The sequence below is a fragment of the Gekko japonicus genome, unplaced genomic scaffold (genome assembly GCF_001447785.1).
Source record: "Gekko japonicus isolate JY-2015 unplaced genomic scaffold, Gekko_japonicus_V1.1 scaffold572, whole genome shotgun sequence".
Lineage (NCBI taxonomy): Eukaryota > Metazoa > Chordata > Lepidosauria > Squamata > Gekkonidae > Gekko > Gekko japonicus.
Window position 1 is genome coordinate 810,065 of NW_015167553.1, and position 16,914 is coordinate 826,978.

General features: G+C 42.6%; 1 protein-coding gene across 1 annotated transcript in view; it reads left to right on the top strand.

Annotated features, from left to right (window-relative positions):
• Positions 1-16,914, top strand: part of CPNE8 (copine VIII) — a 149,320-nt gene that overhangs the window by 94,669 nt on the left and 37,737 nt on the right. The window contains exons 9-12 of the mRNA XM_015413714.1: positions 162-266; positions 11,011-11,052; positions 13,442-13,517; positions 15,732-15,785. Coding sequence (XP_015269200.1) covers positions 162-266; positions 11,011-11,052; positions 13,442-13,517; positions 15,732-15,785 — 277 coding nt within the window. The remainder of the gene's footprint in view (positions 1-161; positions 267-11,010; positions 11,053-13,441; positions 13,518-15,731; positions 15,786-16,914) is intronic.

Genomic DNA, 16,914 nt, shown 5'->3' on the forward strand with positions numbered 1-16,914 from the left:
TCCCTTTGAGAGCTCTTTTGATTTTGCTGTTGATCTTATTTTGTTATTGCTATACTATTGTTGTTTATAATTATTGTAGTAATATTTTAAATAGAGAGCACAGCATTCTCCACTTAAATAATTTTTACAAAATGTGTTGATTTTTTTTGTTTTTGGTTTAGTTTTACGATCTGCCACAAGACAGAAGTTGTAAAGAATACATTGAATCCAGTTTGGCAGGCATTTAAAATATCTGTCAGAGCACTTTGTAATGGAGATTATGACAGGTAAGGTAAAGACTGAAATTTTGTGCAAGTATGACTCTGTTACCCTGAAATCATATAAGCAAACTTTTGTAAGATTTGTGATCCTTTGATTTAGTGTAATCCTTTTGGCAGGCATAGTAACAGTTCAAACTTTAAAGTTTATGTTAACATCTTTATTATTCATTTAGATGAATGTTTATGTCAGGAGGTACAAAAAGTAGTAGTATTTTCAATATACTAAAAGGTCCTACTCCTTCCACAAGTGATTGACAGATAGAAAGCAGAGTTTCCGGACACAAGGAATCACTGCTACTAATGCACTAATAAAGCAGTTACTTTTCTGCATCACTGAAAAGCAAACACTGATGACCATTCTTTCTGCAAGAAAGCATTTCCTGTATACTTTAACATAGCATAGAATTCATGGGGTAATATCGGCCTAAGAAGTATTTAGCAGCATGTACTGGTCATTTTCCCCATCCCATAAGGAACAATTTATTGTGTGAGCATCAAGTGAAACCATATTCCCAGTCTTGTCTATTTCATGCTCAGTTCTGCTGTTCTACATATAATTACACTCACCAGGGTGCTTATTGACATTGCTACTACGTACCATATCTTCTTCAGCTGATCTTCTCCCTCTTCCCTTGTTGCCGGCTTGGATGGGAAGCTGCAGGCCACACCATAAGCCAGTTAATGGAAGACAAAATGTTCAGAGCATATTGAACAGGCTGTATCTTACCAAACCAAAGCACTCAGAACTAAGCAGAAGAATTGGCACAATGAATAGAATTCTTGTGTTCTAGCCAGCCTAATGGCTGCTCTCTCCTCCTCCTTTTTTCATAGTGAGTGGAAAACTTTTTTTGTAAAATATAGTAAAAGTTTAATTATAACACTCTTTTATAGGTCAAGGTGTTTATAGATTATGCTAAATACATGTTGTAAGTCCAGTTATTACAGAATCTTCAGGATAATTGCAATGTTTCATTATTTGGCCTGGCAAATGAGAAGTTGGGCTGCGTGGATTCTAATGAAGATCTGCTTAAAATGTATGTCCTATTGAAGCTAGCATGATTTGGTTCCACCTTTCATTAATATCCCCCAGTTCTACCTTCTCAAAGTAAAATTATTTTATGCATGCTGCTGGAATCTGACTTGGCATCTTATGTGGTTTGTGGATCAATATTATGATCCAGGCAAGGATAAGAATTGTTTCATTACTATGAGAATTCATAGAGAGAATTCAGCTCCAGTTGTCTGCTTTTTGCTCACAACTGCTTGATGGTGGGGAAGGAGCAGTTGTACCACCTTAAAACCACATTCAAATAAGGTGGTCAGATGCCATAGTGACCTTGGAGTCACCACTAAATGGCAATAAAATGATGCAGACAGCCGATGTTGAGATGAAACAATAGGAGAGTGGACGTGGCATGAAATGCAGACAGAAATTTGTGAGACAATGTGAGATCATTGGCACAATGGTGGGACATATGAATGCAGATTGGACCACTGTTTGTACCTGAGACACCTGAGCTTCCTTATGCAGTAACTTACGGAATTGAAAATGATGTTTTATGAAATCTAGTCAGACAAGCTGATGCTCTCATCTGATTTAGGCCTGGGCAGAGAATCAAAGCAGTGTCAAAAGATTTTTGCTAGTGGTGATGACTAATTCACTGAAGCATTCCTTCGAGAAAGCTGCCTTTCATCACATCACAATCAATTCAGCTCAGAACTAGAACAGACAGCAACCTTTTCTGAAGAGATCTGTGAATCTGCCACCACAATATAAGACTTTACTCACATTTTTAAAAAAAACATATTAATTCTCACCTGTAATCAAGCAGGTTTGTATAGCAGTGAATGGCATTTTTTCCATCCGTGGTAGCTACTATTTATTCTAGGGACTGACTGAAGATTTCGCAATGGCAAATAATTTGTTTCTGCTTGCAAAAAAATGCTTCTGTCTGCAAAACAAATACAGTGTTTTTGTTTAAATCCCATTTAGTGTTTTACTGAAGTCATTCTCATAGTTATTGAGTATGCTAGCAGCTGTACTCTTGTCTTTTTGTTATATCTGCCTATCAGTCACCTGTGGAGAGAGAAATTGTTAGTTTGGATAAATGGCCCTGCATTCACAGAAATGTATTTTACAAGTAGAGGAAGAAATGAAAATATTCTGCACTTGATGCAGCTGCTAGTGATGACAACTTGATTAATGGTTTTTTTTACCCAATACTTTTACATGCACTATCATGGCTTCTGTGCAGGCACATACTGGGACTGTGTGTGCACAGGCCAGCCGTGGAAAAGATTCCCAAAGCGTTCTAGCTTTCTTTCTACTTCTGAGGAAGTCTAGCCCCTCCTCTCTTTCATGCTTTCCCACCAAAACCATCACAAGACCAGAAGGAGGAACATTACTTCCTCAGTTCTCTTTTTGCCACTGCAAAGAGAGGATCCCCATTGCTGTTCTCTTGTTTTGATTAGTTTTTTCATCAATACTCATTTTAGTGAGGAGCAAACTACCTTTAAAGAAGAAAAGTTTCTGGCTTTCTCCTTCGTCATTATGGCTCAAAAGGGGCCTTCTCAGTATTGTGCTGACTGGCTTTAAAACTATGTTGATTAATGCTCGTTCTCTGTGCTTTATCTGCCTGGGGGAATCACACAGCAGAGCTGCCAGCTCTGTCACTAATTTACCCTGAGGGCATGATTGGATAGAGCTGGATTCAAAAGGGCTCTTTTTCAAAGGCTTTGACCACACATTAGCCTGAATAAAGGCACTTTTCCTGTCTTTGATGAGGTGTGGTCTGACAGAGCCTTAGATTCACTGGCTCTTTTCAAAGGATTTGGCTGTGTACCAGCCTGAATAAAGGGACATTCCCCTCTTTGGCTGTGTCAGCTCTGAAGGGAGAAACTGGGAGGTGTTGCTTAACAGAGCCTCAAACTGGCTCCTTTCTAAAATTTTGGCTACAGGCTGCCTGACTAAAGGAATCCTTGTTGTGGTCTCTGTGCATCACACTGATGGAATTAAGGTGCCTGCACTGACCCCGATCGGTAAACTCACAAGCTCAGCAGAGAAGAAGTTTTCGTGCCCTTCCCCTGTGTCATGTACAGCAACTCCCCCAGTGCATGTTCACAGTGCTGGGGCGTGGACATCCCACCATTTCGCTTCTAACCGCCACGCAGATCAGACAATCTTCATCGCTCTGGTTGATAACCTTACCTTCTTTGCCTCTTCAGTTTTTTCTGCTCAGCTCTTTCCTTCTGTCTTCAACCTTCCGTCTTCTCCTTCATTTTCCTCTACCCCCAAAAAAGCTGTCTTATCTATTTTATTAAATTTTTATCCCGCCTTCCCCGCCAAGGCAAGCTCAGGGCGGCTTACAATACATACACATACATACAAATAGATGCATACATTAAAACTCCACAATATACTAAGAACAAAATAAGTTAAAATCCCAATATATAAAACCATTACTACTCAGAGCATAAACATAGTGCAGGATGGCGGCATTTTCTCAAAATTTGAATGGTTTCCGACCCCTAATCCAGGCTGTTAGTCATCAGGTTGGCAGTGATGTTCCTGGACAGGAAGACACAACAACAGCCTCACCACTGCATTCTGCACAAGGGCGCCCCATGTAGAGAGCATTGCATTAATCCAATCTCGAGGTGACCATTGCACGGATCACTGTTGCCAGGTCATTGCGTTCAAGGAAGGGAACCAACTGCCTAATCAGCCGTAGGTGGTAAAAGGCAGACTTTGCAGCGGCTGCTACCTGGGCCCCCATCGTTAAGGAGACATCCAGGAGCACTCCCAAGCTCCTAACCTCTGGCACTGGCACCAAAGGCGCCCCATCGAAGGTCGGGAGAGGGATCCCTAACCTTGGCCCACTCTGACTTAGGCACAGGACCTCTGTCTTTGTCAGATCCAGTTGACTCAGTCTAAGCCAACCAGCCAAGGCTTTCAACTCCAGGTCTAGATCTCCCGGACTAGAGTCTGACTGGCCATCCAGCAACAGATAGACTGTTGCTTGGGGCACTCCACAATTTAGTGGGTGCTTTCTGGATAGCTGTTCCCCACTGGCCACTCTTGTCCCCAGCCCTGAAGGAATGAGGAGAGCCACTGCAAGGCTAACCCCTGGATCCCGGTGTTGATCTCAGCTCAAGCCCTCTTGCTAATGCCTGGTTCTAAATTCTGACATAGGCTGCAGTCAGACGGGAAGTTTGGCCTGATATAGTTGTTTTTCCCTAATGGATTAAACCGGCTGGTTCACAGAGCCACATCTGGCAGCCATTCCCCAGTTGTACTCATCCCATTGTAAGATGGGTTGGAGACAGAGTAAATAGACACTAGCTGAATTCCAGTGCTAACAGATCCCTGTGCATTTATCCCACGTTTCCAGTGTGTGTTCAACCTGGTTTGGAAGTTTGAACCTTTATTCCAGTTTCGCTGTTCTGTTTTTTAAAATGGTAGAGCATATGCACATGTGTGCATATATGCACCCAATAATATTTTTTTTTAAGGTCAAAGTTGTGGGGGTTTTTTAAACAAGGACCAGACCGTGTGCTCTGTGGTCGACATGCAGCACTAATCTGAATCAACCACAGAAGAGGATGATGTTGAGGGGCCTGATAGTTAAATTAGACTGACATAATAATCAACAAAGGGAGCTCACATTCCAACTTGATTGTTCCACCAGACAATCCCGAATTATGTATGATGGTTGAAGAAATCATAAGTAATGTCGAGAGCATTACCTCAAATCATCCCAGTATCAAAGCACTTAAAGCGTGATGGTTTCTAAACCAGCACAAATTCAGGGAAGTAAATTCCTTGGAAATTATATCTTGGAACATAGCAGGCTGGGCCTGATTTAGAAGTCTAGCTTATACGTTCTTCCATCAGAGTTATGATATTCTTTTGTTCCAAGAGACATGGACAGCAAATGATCTTCTAATTGATGGAATCACGGAAGAAGCGCGTGGTGCGGCTGGATCAGGGTGGGAGTCTGTCCGAAAATCCCCATCACAAAGTGCAACAGAGTAATTATGGGTGCACCCAAATTGCACTGACTTGCCAGTCTGTCTGCAGCCATAGTCACTCAGCATTGATACTTAATCCTAAGGGGTTTTCAGCACAGGTGTTTTTTCAAGCAGAGGCAAGGCTTACTCTTGCCATCTCTATGGGGAACTTGGAACTGATCACCAATAATGCTTTTTGGAGGGAAGCCTGAGTAGTTTGTCCCTCTTCTCAGTTACGTGGTAGCCTATGGAACCATCAATGATGGTTTGGGGCTCCTTGGCTGCTTCTGCTTTTCAATATCGATGATAAACCTACATCTCTGAGTCCAGTCCTTTTGTAAGTATTTTCCCATTGGTTTCATGTATGCCTACACTTCTTTCTACCAGGGAGTGGCAGTGACTCTTCACAGTTTTCCTTAATCTCACTGCTGCTTCTGGGATAGAGTTCTTATTTCAGCTGGGTTTAGACCGTCTCTGGAGTCATTCCTGTGTGACACCAGTGTGCTATAGTGATTAGAGCATGGGTGTCAAACATAAGGCCCCGGCCCCAGAACTGGCCCATCCAGGGCTCTTATGTGACCTGTGAGCAACTGGTGCAAGGGAGGGAACAGGAGGCTGCTTGGGGTGGGGGTGGAGTCACTCCGATTGTAGCTTCAGCATGGCAGAACAACCTCATCTGCAGCAGGCAAACAGAACCACTTCAGGGACAGCCTCACTGGTAAGTTGGGAGTCACTGCAGTCACATTCATACCTCTCCACTTGACCTGCATCTCCGGGGATGCCGTCCAGGATGGCCACAGGGATCAGCGTTTGCACATGGGAGGGTGCAGACGATCCTCTGTTGGGGCCTGCTGGCAGCCAACTCCGCCACCTTATTCATGCCTCCCCATGTGGCAGCTGTTCTTTGCCCCATGAGGGGCATTCTTTGGCAGTTTCTTCCACACATCAGGGGCCTAGTCCTGCCACAGAGCACATGACTCAGTGGCCAAGCCTTCCTCCCCCATGGACTATTCAGCACATGGCCCAGCCCAACAGATCCAGCCCTCATAACAAATGAGTTTGACACCTCTGGATTAGAGTGTTGGCCTAGGAACTGGGAGACCCAGCTTCAAATGACATTCTGCCTGCAAAACTTGCTTGTGACCTTGGTCCCGTTGCATTCTCTTGACTTGACCTGTCTTGCAGGATTCTGATGAGGATGAAATTGAAAAGTGTAAAATGTTATAAGCCACTTGGAGTCCCTATTGGAGAGTAAGATGGGGAACAGATAAGTTTCATGCCCATCTTTGATATGCAAACTCTCATTAAAATCAGCTGGTTACAACCCCTACTGCAATAATTCAGCAAATATATGCTTGAATCCACTGGTCATCTCTGTTGTTGTTGATAGTCTGCAGGGTAAATAGCACTTCATCTCTAATTCAGCCATTGGGGAGTGTGAATGCTATAAACTGTTACCTTGGGTGGGAAGTGGGATTTTTCTGATGCACTTTCCCTTTAAGATGCTAATCAGCATATCAATATGGCCCTTAACCTCAACCTGGAGCATGAAGAGTATTGACCAAAATGTTATAAATTGAGGCCATTCAGCATCTCCAATGACAGTTTGCCTCTGTGTATAATAAAACAATAGGCCAGTAACACTAACATTTATTTTAAAATAAGCTTTTGTCAGTCCAACTTCTTCAGATATCTTCAAGTGGATAGCCGTGTTGGTCTGAAGCAGCAGAACAAAGTTTGAGTCCAGTGGCACCTTTAAGATCAACAAAGTTTTATTCAAAGGATAAGCTTTCGTGTGCAAGCACACTTCCTCAGACATAGTGAAATAGTATTTCCTCAAGACCTACATACAGGAAGATAGGGGCAGCTATCAGGATGCACCTTGGCTCTGACTGGCCCTTCCTGATGGCAGTCTGCCCTAGAGAAGCTCAGAAAGTATGGAGACAGTGAATAATCCTGGAGGGAGAACAATGGCTCTCTGGGCCCAGGTGTGTTAAGTCAGGGAGTGGCTGTAGAGAGAAGGGAAAAGAAGATGAGGGCAGAGCTCAGTTCAAGGGCCAGGTGGGAAGCTGTGGCTATAAATAGGGAGGAAGAGGAAGTGGGAGGAGGCTGGCTGGAGCAGAAAGGGGAAGAAGGAGGTGTATTGTAGCATCAGAACTCTTCTCCTGTGTAACACATAGGAGGTAGGTAACGTGAACCATACCTTCCAGTTTGATGAATGAAAGTACCTGCACACGGAAATAGTGGCTGCGGTGCTGATTTCAAGACCCTGTGGACTCCAGGTATGATGTTCCTCTGTTCCCAAAGTGCTACAACCACTCGCAGGTTTCCTACTATTTTTTTCACATCTATGTCACTTTGTGAGCCCAAGATCTTCCCCACCTCTCCTCTGAAGGGATGTCATCAGTCTTCTAATTAATTAGACTAGTCACTTCAATATTCTCCCTGTGACAGAAAAAGGGTGCTGTTCTGAATGTTTCGTATGTGTTAAGATGGGCACCTGAAGAGGCCTACATTTAGGTCCAGGTCATCTAACTATGTGTATTATAGTCTTTAAACTTTTGTTTGGCTACCTTATTCATAGACGTCTCTGCCCTTCCACCAGAAAGTGCTGTTGGGGGTGGAAGCTGACCATAGCAGAATCCCAACATTCCCCTTCATTTGGAATTATGCTTTGGCTGTTCTGTGAAATGCATGGTGATTAGGGTAGCTCATGTTAAGTAGCTATATTGTTTTTCTTGCTCTGTGGATAGTTGATCCTTTTCAGGGCAACCCTTTTTATCCTATTGACTGAGGTTCCCTTTACCTTTCTCAGTCTTTAGTCGATCCTTATTTTGCTAATATTGTTAGTTTTTTAAACTTCTACAGTAGAGATTTCTGGCATTTTTATTTATTTGGGTTCTAGCCCACCCTCCACGACACACAGGCTCAGGGTGGGTTACAACTAGGGATGTGCAAAAAAAAAAAATCGGCCCAATTCGGGGGTCATTAGGCCAAATTTGGCCGAATGTGATTTGGCCGGCCGAATGACCCCCGAATGCCACTTTTGTCCGAATCGGATGCACATCCTTAGTTACAACAGAGGAATAAATACATAATACAATATTTAAAATATAATTATTAAAACCCAATTAAATAAAATCCATTTGTGATGGATAATAACTATCGATGGCACCATTCAACCACTCTGTCTCCATCCACTCCCACCTAAATTCCCCAAGAGCTGTGGGTGGATTTTTACATACATGTATGTGATACCATGACAGAATTTGGTTTTTGGGGTATATTTCACCCTTCAAGGCATGCCAAGATTTGTTTTGTTTCTTTCCAAGAGAAAGCTAATGTGTATCATTCTGGTGGTCTCAGCACTGCATTTTTCTTATAGTATTCAATTTGACTCTGAGCCTCTGGAAGTTAGTGCCCTTCTAATACCTTGGCAACGTAATCTGTTTTTATGTTTTTCCTCTGGCCATTTTGCTTTGCATATTGCTCTGCAAGCTGCACGTGGTTCATTTCTGGTGCCTGCTGTCCATTGGGGCTGCTTCACTGCTTTCATTATTATGGCACAAATCTGCTTAATCTCACTGCTGCTGACAATTTTGGCAGTTCTGATAAGCTCCTTTCCTGCACTGTGGCAGTAGTCTCAAATTTTTCTGAGTGTCAAGTGGCATTCCTTTTCTACTATATCTTACACCTCTAAGTAGAAAAGAGTCTCTACTGACCTTGTAACAGGGTTTGGACCTTGCTTCTTATGCTGTCAATTGTGTTTTGAACACTGGTTGGGACTCAGATGCTCTAATTTTTCCTCTTCCTTACTGGATTTCTAAGCAGAGGTATAACACCTTGTAGATTTTTTGTATTGCCTTGGTGCATTTATAACTTTTTTTTAAAGTATGCAGCACTTCCAACTGTGGAATGAGGACATTGTGGGTTCTAACCTATGCTCTCTCCATTCATGAAGTTTCACATTGTTAGGGTATCTGATACCCTGGCTAGGATTCTCTATCAGGGATTATCTCTTAGTCCCCATGACTGACAATGCTGTCCTTACGCTTCTTTCTGACACCAAACATCTGTGCACTCCTTATACTTTTCTTGTGTTTTGGTCTGCTAGTGACCCAACACTACTTTGTTTGGGTTTTATCAAACTCCCAGAAGGACTGGTCAACAACCTTGCACAACCTGTCCTTGTGGATTGTTAAAGGCTGTCACATTCTGTCCTGAGTGCATGACTGTTCAATGTTTACATATTATGGCTTTCTCCAACAGAGTGCTGTTTTTCTTCACCACGTTCCTGCATGTATTTCAATTAGGACCAGGGGTCATTTCGTAGAAAAAGAGGTGCAGGAGCTCATTAGCATAACTCATTAGCATAACTTATTTGCATATTCCACACACGCTGACATCACCAGAAGTGTGTCAGAAGGCAACACCCACCGCTTAGGCTCCACGGGACTGTTTTGGATTGCTAGCTATTGAGGGGTGGGGACATACGTGCAGATCTGTCCTCCCAGAGGAGGGAGAGCTTGTACCTGAATAAAACTAGGTCTTAAAAGTGCCACTGGACTGTTTTGGGCTGGGGGGGGGGGCTCTGCAAGTTACCTGGCTGCTTCTTGCTCTGACTGAGAGCTGCTGGGAGCAGGGGGTGGGGCTTGTTGCATGTGCTCGCCCCCTGGACTCTTTACTGCCGGAGCTCCACTCCTGTGCGCTCCTGCAGGAAATGACCCCTGATTAGGACACTTGTAGAGACCTCCTTGCTCCTTTATAAAGCAGCTCCTTTATAAAGCAGCATCAATATGGGATGCTAAACAACTGTTGGGTAGATTCAGGTGAGTAGTTGTGTTGGTCTGAAGCAATAGAAGAAACCACTGGACTCAAACTTCGTTCAGCTGTTGGAAAGGCAGTCCTGCTCCTATGAGAGCTTCACACCCACCTCCTTCAGTCAGTGAGGACTGCACAGAAGTCTGATGATGAAAACAGGGTTGCACTTACCTGCAACTGTTATTCGTCAAGCAGTCTTCTGTGCAGGCACATGTCCCTCCCTCTTAACCTGCTGTGAACCTTAGTAGGGTCTCCAGCAGCAGCATGGAGAGAACTGAAAGAGTAGTGCCCTTCCCTTTGGTCATGTGATGGTTTTGGTGGGAAATCACCAGAAGGAGGCGGGGCACTCCTAGTCTACTAGAAAGCTTTGGAAAGCTTTTCTGCAGCTGGCCTTTGCATACACAGTCCCAATGTATGCCTGCACAGAAGACTTTGATGAGCAAAAATTGCAGGTACGTACAACCCTATTTTCTACTATACTTCTTCCTTAACTATACATTCTCATTGGGTTAGATCCAACAGAAGTTTCTGTTGGTGAAGAGAGGGAAACACTTTTCTCTGATTGCCCCTTCCAGCAGCTGACCTCCACCTCCCCCTATTCCTGTGGGCCCTGTCTGTTTCAGGGGGCATTTTATGCTGTAGGCAGAGGCAGGGACATCCCATTCTGCTGAAAAGATTCCCTTCCATCAGTAGAGATTTTTCATAGGATCCAAACCATCAACTTTATTGCTTGCTTTTGAGCAAAGAGAAAAATGGCTGTGAACTTCCTATTTAATCATTAGGTGTGAAACAGTACATTTCACACTAGGTCCTTAATAAAAATGCATTACCTTTGACTATCTGAATACAATTTATTTCTGTTGTCAAGGTTTTTCTTATTTATTTGTGAATAGCTTTTCTGTTTGTTTTTCCTTTACAGAACAATTAAGGTAGAGGTATATGACTGGGATAGAGATGGAAGGTAATTATCTTATCGTGCATCACTATTTAGCAATACTGAAAAGGATTTTATGACTAAATCCTTTTAAGTCCCAAGAGTCTATAACAAAGTATTTGCCTCCTAAATATTTAAAATATTTTGACTTCATTGGCTACGTTTGTCATGAAGGCTTTGTAAGTTTGGAGTGTCTTAGGATAATTAATATTTGTTTGGTTTTTAATCCAGTGTGGATTTTCCTCCATGAGTTTTTCTCCCTGCAGCCATGGAAGTGAACCAAAGGATCTTTATTTTAGCCTCTGACATATTTATCTTCTGTCTATGTGTATGGTTAGCTCAACCGATTCATGTTACCATCTTACACTATCCCAAGCTAAACGTGCAATCAGCTCCAGAAGCAAGGGGTGCTAGTTCCTTTCAATCTTTTAATAAGCCCCCCAAATAGATCTAACCAAAAGTTACTGTTGCAATTATATGAATGTCATAACTCTGTATCAGGAAAGCTGTTATAGCACTGACTATATCAGAGGGTCTGATTTAGTGTTAAGTCCACAAGAAGTAGTCATGTTAAATATTTTATCATACAGGAAAGTGATATCTTTAAGATGGTATGAGTTTTAGCTATGGGCTTTCTGCCATATTTGGTAGTTTCCATTATCTGTGTTTAGATGGATCAGGAAGAGGGATAAAAACATGATCAGACAGACTGGACAATTTTGAATTAAGTTCATTTTCCAGCCACATAGGTTTTATGAACTATCTTTGTCAAATCGATTTGAGGCTGTAGAGGGGGTGTACATGACTTGGCACCTCCTAAATGTACCAGTGATGGCCTGTAAGACCAACGGTTGGAGATTATGATTAAATAGCAAAGCCTTCTGCCTTCTACTCCATACAAGGCAAATATCTCTGCATGGTTTCTTGGGAACTATCAGATAATCTTCTCTTTCCACCTTAACATACACAACATGTTAGAGTCCACTGGCACCTTTAAGACCAACAAAGATTTATTCAAGGTATGAGCTTTTGTGTGCACGCACACTTGATCAAATACATTAGAACGGCAGTCAAGGTTTAAACTTATAGCCAGAGAATGAACATCAAATGAACATGTAACATGATGATGTTCAAGATATGCAGAGTGACACTAAATAACAAGTTAAGGTTATAAGGTCAGAAGTTGTTATCACGGCTCAGGTGGGGTGTCACCTGACGCTGCTACCACTCTGGTTCCAGGCTCCCTTGAGAAGGCCCAGAGCACCCTCCCAAGACCTTTAGACCTCCTTTTTGCCGAATAATAGGTGTGAGGACCAGGCAGAGTGAACAGTGAAAATAGTTTGTATAGGAGGTCAAACAACAAGGTGCAGAAATATAACTAAGTGGGTGAAAAGAAAAGAAATCAAATGTCCTAACGCGTCTAAATATATACTGTCCCTAGCTCACTATTCCAAGTGGCACTAGACTACTCACCCTTCCCTCAGGATGAGGGTCTCTTCCTGCAGCAGCCTTCCTTCTGGCTCTGCCCTCTGGGAAGAAGAACAGCTTTTCCTGCTGCTCCAGATCTTTTATTCCAAGCCCTCCTCTTTTCCTATTGGTCAGTTTTGGCTCCAAAACCTCTCAGGGGCTTCTGGGAGTTGTAGGCGCAGCCTCACCTACTGCTAGCCAGGCTCCCAGGGCCTAGTAGGCCTCTAATGGCACAGCCCAGATCATGATAGTTGTAAAGCAATAAATCTGTCAAACTAGCAGATAATTGTCTAAAGGTGTATTTACTAATTGTGGGAAGTGTCTGGGAATCTTCATTCTCTCTTGCCAGGTGTGGAGGGCACTTAACCCTACCTCCCCCTCCAAAAAATGCTGTTATGTCAGCAGACATCCTAATATCCCTTGCATACATTCAGTATTCTAATATACTATTCTGAAAAAGAAATACACTAATATACATTAAAATGTAGAGGATTTATAATCCATCTTGTTGAGAATACATATGTGAGGACTGAATGAGTTAGCATATATAATGAGATAAAAAACCAATATCCCTTTTGAGTCCTGGGTAGGTTTCTGTTCCAAGTGTTGTAATAACTTGTTATTCAGCAGTTTTCCTTTCCATTCTGTTTGTGAAGTTCCTTTGTAATAAAACCGCTACTTTGAGGTCACCCATTGAATGTCCCGGAAGGTTGAAGTGTTCTACAGGTTTCTCAGTCTTGTGATTCCTGATGTCAGATTTGTGTCCATTTATCCTTTGGTATAGGGTTTGTCTTATTTGTCCTGTGTAGAGAACTGAAGGGCATTGTTGACATTTAATGGCATATACAATGATAGAAGATGAGCAAGTGAATGAGCCAACAAGGCTGATCAACTGGATCTATACACAACATGCATCTACTAATCTGAATCTCTTTTTCCCCATTTGTAGTCATGATTTTATTGGTGAATTCACAACAAGTTATAGAGAGCTGTCCAGAGGACAATCACAGTTTAATGTGTATGAGGTAAACCAATGCATTCATTCATGTTGCATGTCTTAGAATTCAAATGATGACAGTAGCCTATGAGGCTTTATATTCTGTGCAATCTGGTCACTGTTTTCATTGCCTTTCCAGGCTGAAAGCCTTTTGTTTTGGCGGGGCTGGTCGATAGCTCCTCAGTGCCAGTTTTGATCTCATGATGTTTTGTGAGATCTCAGTTGGCATTCTCCATTGGGTGTGGTTTTAGCACCCCCCTCCCTTTTTCTTTTCAGATTTTTCTTCAAACCAGAGGGTTGTCCCAGGTTTGTTGAAAAAAATCTCCATTCTGGGGATATGTTCAGAATTAAATAGATTGATGGGTCAAGTAGTCCTTATAGTAAAATTAAGTCTCTGAGTATATAATTTAAACCTGTTCTGGATAAAGTCATAGAGCTTCCTCCAGTGACTCCCTCAGATACAAATGTATCAGCATTGAAGTTGGTAGTTTGCTTCTTCCTGCCCTTACCTACCATTGTGATTCTGTGACTATTATAAATGTCCAGATCTCTAAATCTATTTCTGTGGACTGCAGTCACAAAAGATAATGGCAACAGGAGTGTATTTAGGTTGGGCCTGATTTACTAATGTCATTGTTTCTATGAAACTTAATCATAGGTGTAGCGGGATTGTAGCCACTTTGAGGCTCTGCAACATTTCTAACATTGTATCAGATATGAATAGGCCCTATGTTACCACCAATGGCCTGCCTTGTTGTTTGGGGAAGTTAGCTATGTGACAGGATAGGCCAGAGGAGTACAGGAATCACACACCACTTGTATACTGAAGTCCGGTACAGTAGGAAAACTCCAGATTTGAAGAGTAAATTAAATAGTTTTTATTAAAGATTTCCCTAACTACAAGCACAACTAAACATTCAAAAGAGCAAGCAATACAGAACTAAGAAAGCAGAGGTGACTGATAGTGAATAGAGGGGTCAGTTACTGGGTAATATTACCTGTCCAGACATGCAGAAGTCCTTGAAAGAAATAGTGCCAACGGCTAGCATTATGCGCTATGAGGGGGGCAGAGAAAGAGAGAGAGTGGGGGTGTGTGTGTGGACAGATAGATTTTGGAAAACAATGCTGACCAATTGGAGGTCTTGAGGGGTCTGTCTTAGGCGAGGACAAAAGATTACCTGGGCCAATCCTGGGTCTCAGGGGGTGTGGTATTAGGAGGAGTCAGACCTGGATGTAACCAGTGACATTCCAGAGGGGCAGGGGCAGGCTTAACAATGGCCTTGATTAAATCAGCCAGGTGCTGGGTGGCTAGTTGAATGCATTTTCTGACCATTAATGGTCCAGTCGGGGTAGTTTGAAAAGGTTCCCAAGTATAGACAAAAGGTGGGAGATGAATCTCTGATTAGTGTCAGGAAGGATCACTAGACATTTCAATGTATGATTGGTTTATCTCGGTATCCTGCGGGATGGGGCAGGAAAGAGGCTTGGAGACAAAGGACTCTTACATAGGCATGAGGTCACACAAAAGAAGTTCTGGAGATAGAAAGTACTATATACCAGGTGGCAACTGAATAGCCTGTAGAAATGTAGATACCTACCTGGTGGAACCCATTGTTTCATATGCATACCTCTCCTGGGGTGCGGGGGGGGGGAAGACTGGAGGTTTTTTCCCTCTGAGGGCTGCCTTTTATGTCACCTGAAAATGGAGACCCTTTTGCAAGGCTTTTGCTAGCTCTATGGTTCAGAACCAAGAGTGCCTTCCTTGGTCTGGGTTTGTGGGTCTCTGGCTTAGGTTATAAAGTGGGGTACCCCTGTTGTTTGGGCTACCCTAGGGTAAAGGCAGCACCTCTGGGCTACAATTAGCCTAGACAAGATCACCCCACAATAAATTTTATAATTGATTGGTAACTTGTCTATGAATTCATGCTTCGGTTCAGCTGTTCTATATGCTTGAATAATTAGTAAACCATAAAATTTCAAGAAGTAAGTGATGGAAATATTTGCTGTAAATGTTCTTATTTTTATTTGGGGCACTGTAAACCAGATTCTTCATCAGTTATGCACATAGTCTTAAAATATTCTCTCAATTTTTTGAAGTAAATAATAGTTTGTTTTGGGCACCCATGGAATTAAAGCGAGTTATGTCTTGAAAGTGGAGCAAATTTATAACTGAGAAGCTGAGTTTAAAGATTTCACTACACTGCATGCATGCAAATGTACATATTTCTGTTTATTTTTCTAGGTAATAAATCCAAAGAAAAGGGGGAAAAAGAAAAAATACATTAATTCAGGAACAGTTAAGTACATTATTTTCCATTTGTTCTTATTCATCTTGGAGTGAGATATATTTAGTCTTTAATTTCGCATTGTCTGTGCTAAATATTCTCTGAAGAACCTGGGTAAGATATTCTGACATAACAAATTGGGGGCCCGTGACAAATTGTTGGTGGAGAGCAGGAGTTTGGGGCAGAAAGCACATCCTGTACACTTCCTTGTCCATGTCCATGCTTTCCTTATTTCCCAAGCTGTGACTGGGGTGCATCTTGTATGGATCCTGATCCAAGACCCCAGACCACCACCAGCTGTGATAGTGGTCCACTCCCTCTTCCCCCCATCACTGTGCTGCTGCATGTCTCTCTCACTCTTCTGTATTTTCTTCCTCTCTCCCCTGTAGCTTTCCAGCATCACCTTGCTCATTTGATTAGGATATATGCTCAAGTACAGATGCTAATCAGTTGAGCAATGAGGGTAGAAGGCTTCGAACAACTTCCCCCACTGGCCTGGCTCATCAAAGGTCTGTGGTTGTACTGCTGCAAGCACAGACTGCAGTCATATTGGGGGGAAGTCTTAGAGCAGTGGTGGCGAACCTATGGCACGGTGCCAGAAGTGGCACTCAGAGCCCTCTTTGTGGGCACGTTTGCCATCGCCCCAGCCAGGCCCAGACCATCATTAAAGTGTTGAATTCTCTGCCAAATAATTTTAAGTAAATAAAAGCATTTGGGATTGCTTTCCTTACTTTGTTTGGATCATCTTAAGTTAATGTATGGGTTGTTTTTTCTAAAGTAAAACCTCAGTATTCAGGTTAAATTGCCGTGGTGGCACTTTGCGATAAATAAGTGGGTTTTGGGTCGCAGTTTGGGCACTCGGTCTCTAAAAGGTTTGCCATCACTGCCTTAGAGCATGAAGCATCCTCTGCTCCTGTCCTTCCACCTCTACTACTCAGCTGATTGTAGGTTGGTGGAGAAAGTACAGCAGGCTTAGACCCCTCCCCAGTCATCTGTTGGGGAGGCTTCGGGCTATGGATGTGCATTCAGATATACTTGACCTGAAATTATACTTGTAATTAGCTGTTTGAGGTCATCTGTGGGACATCCAAAATGAGACGAATGAAAATGCATCTCCCAGAGTGGGGTGTGTGTGTGTGT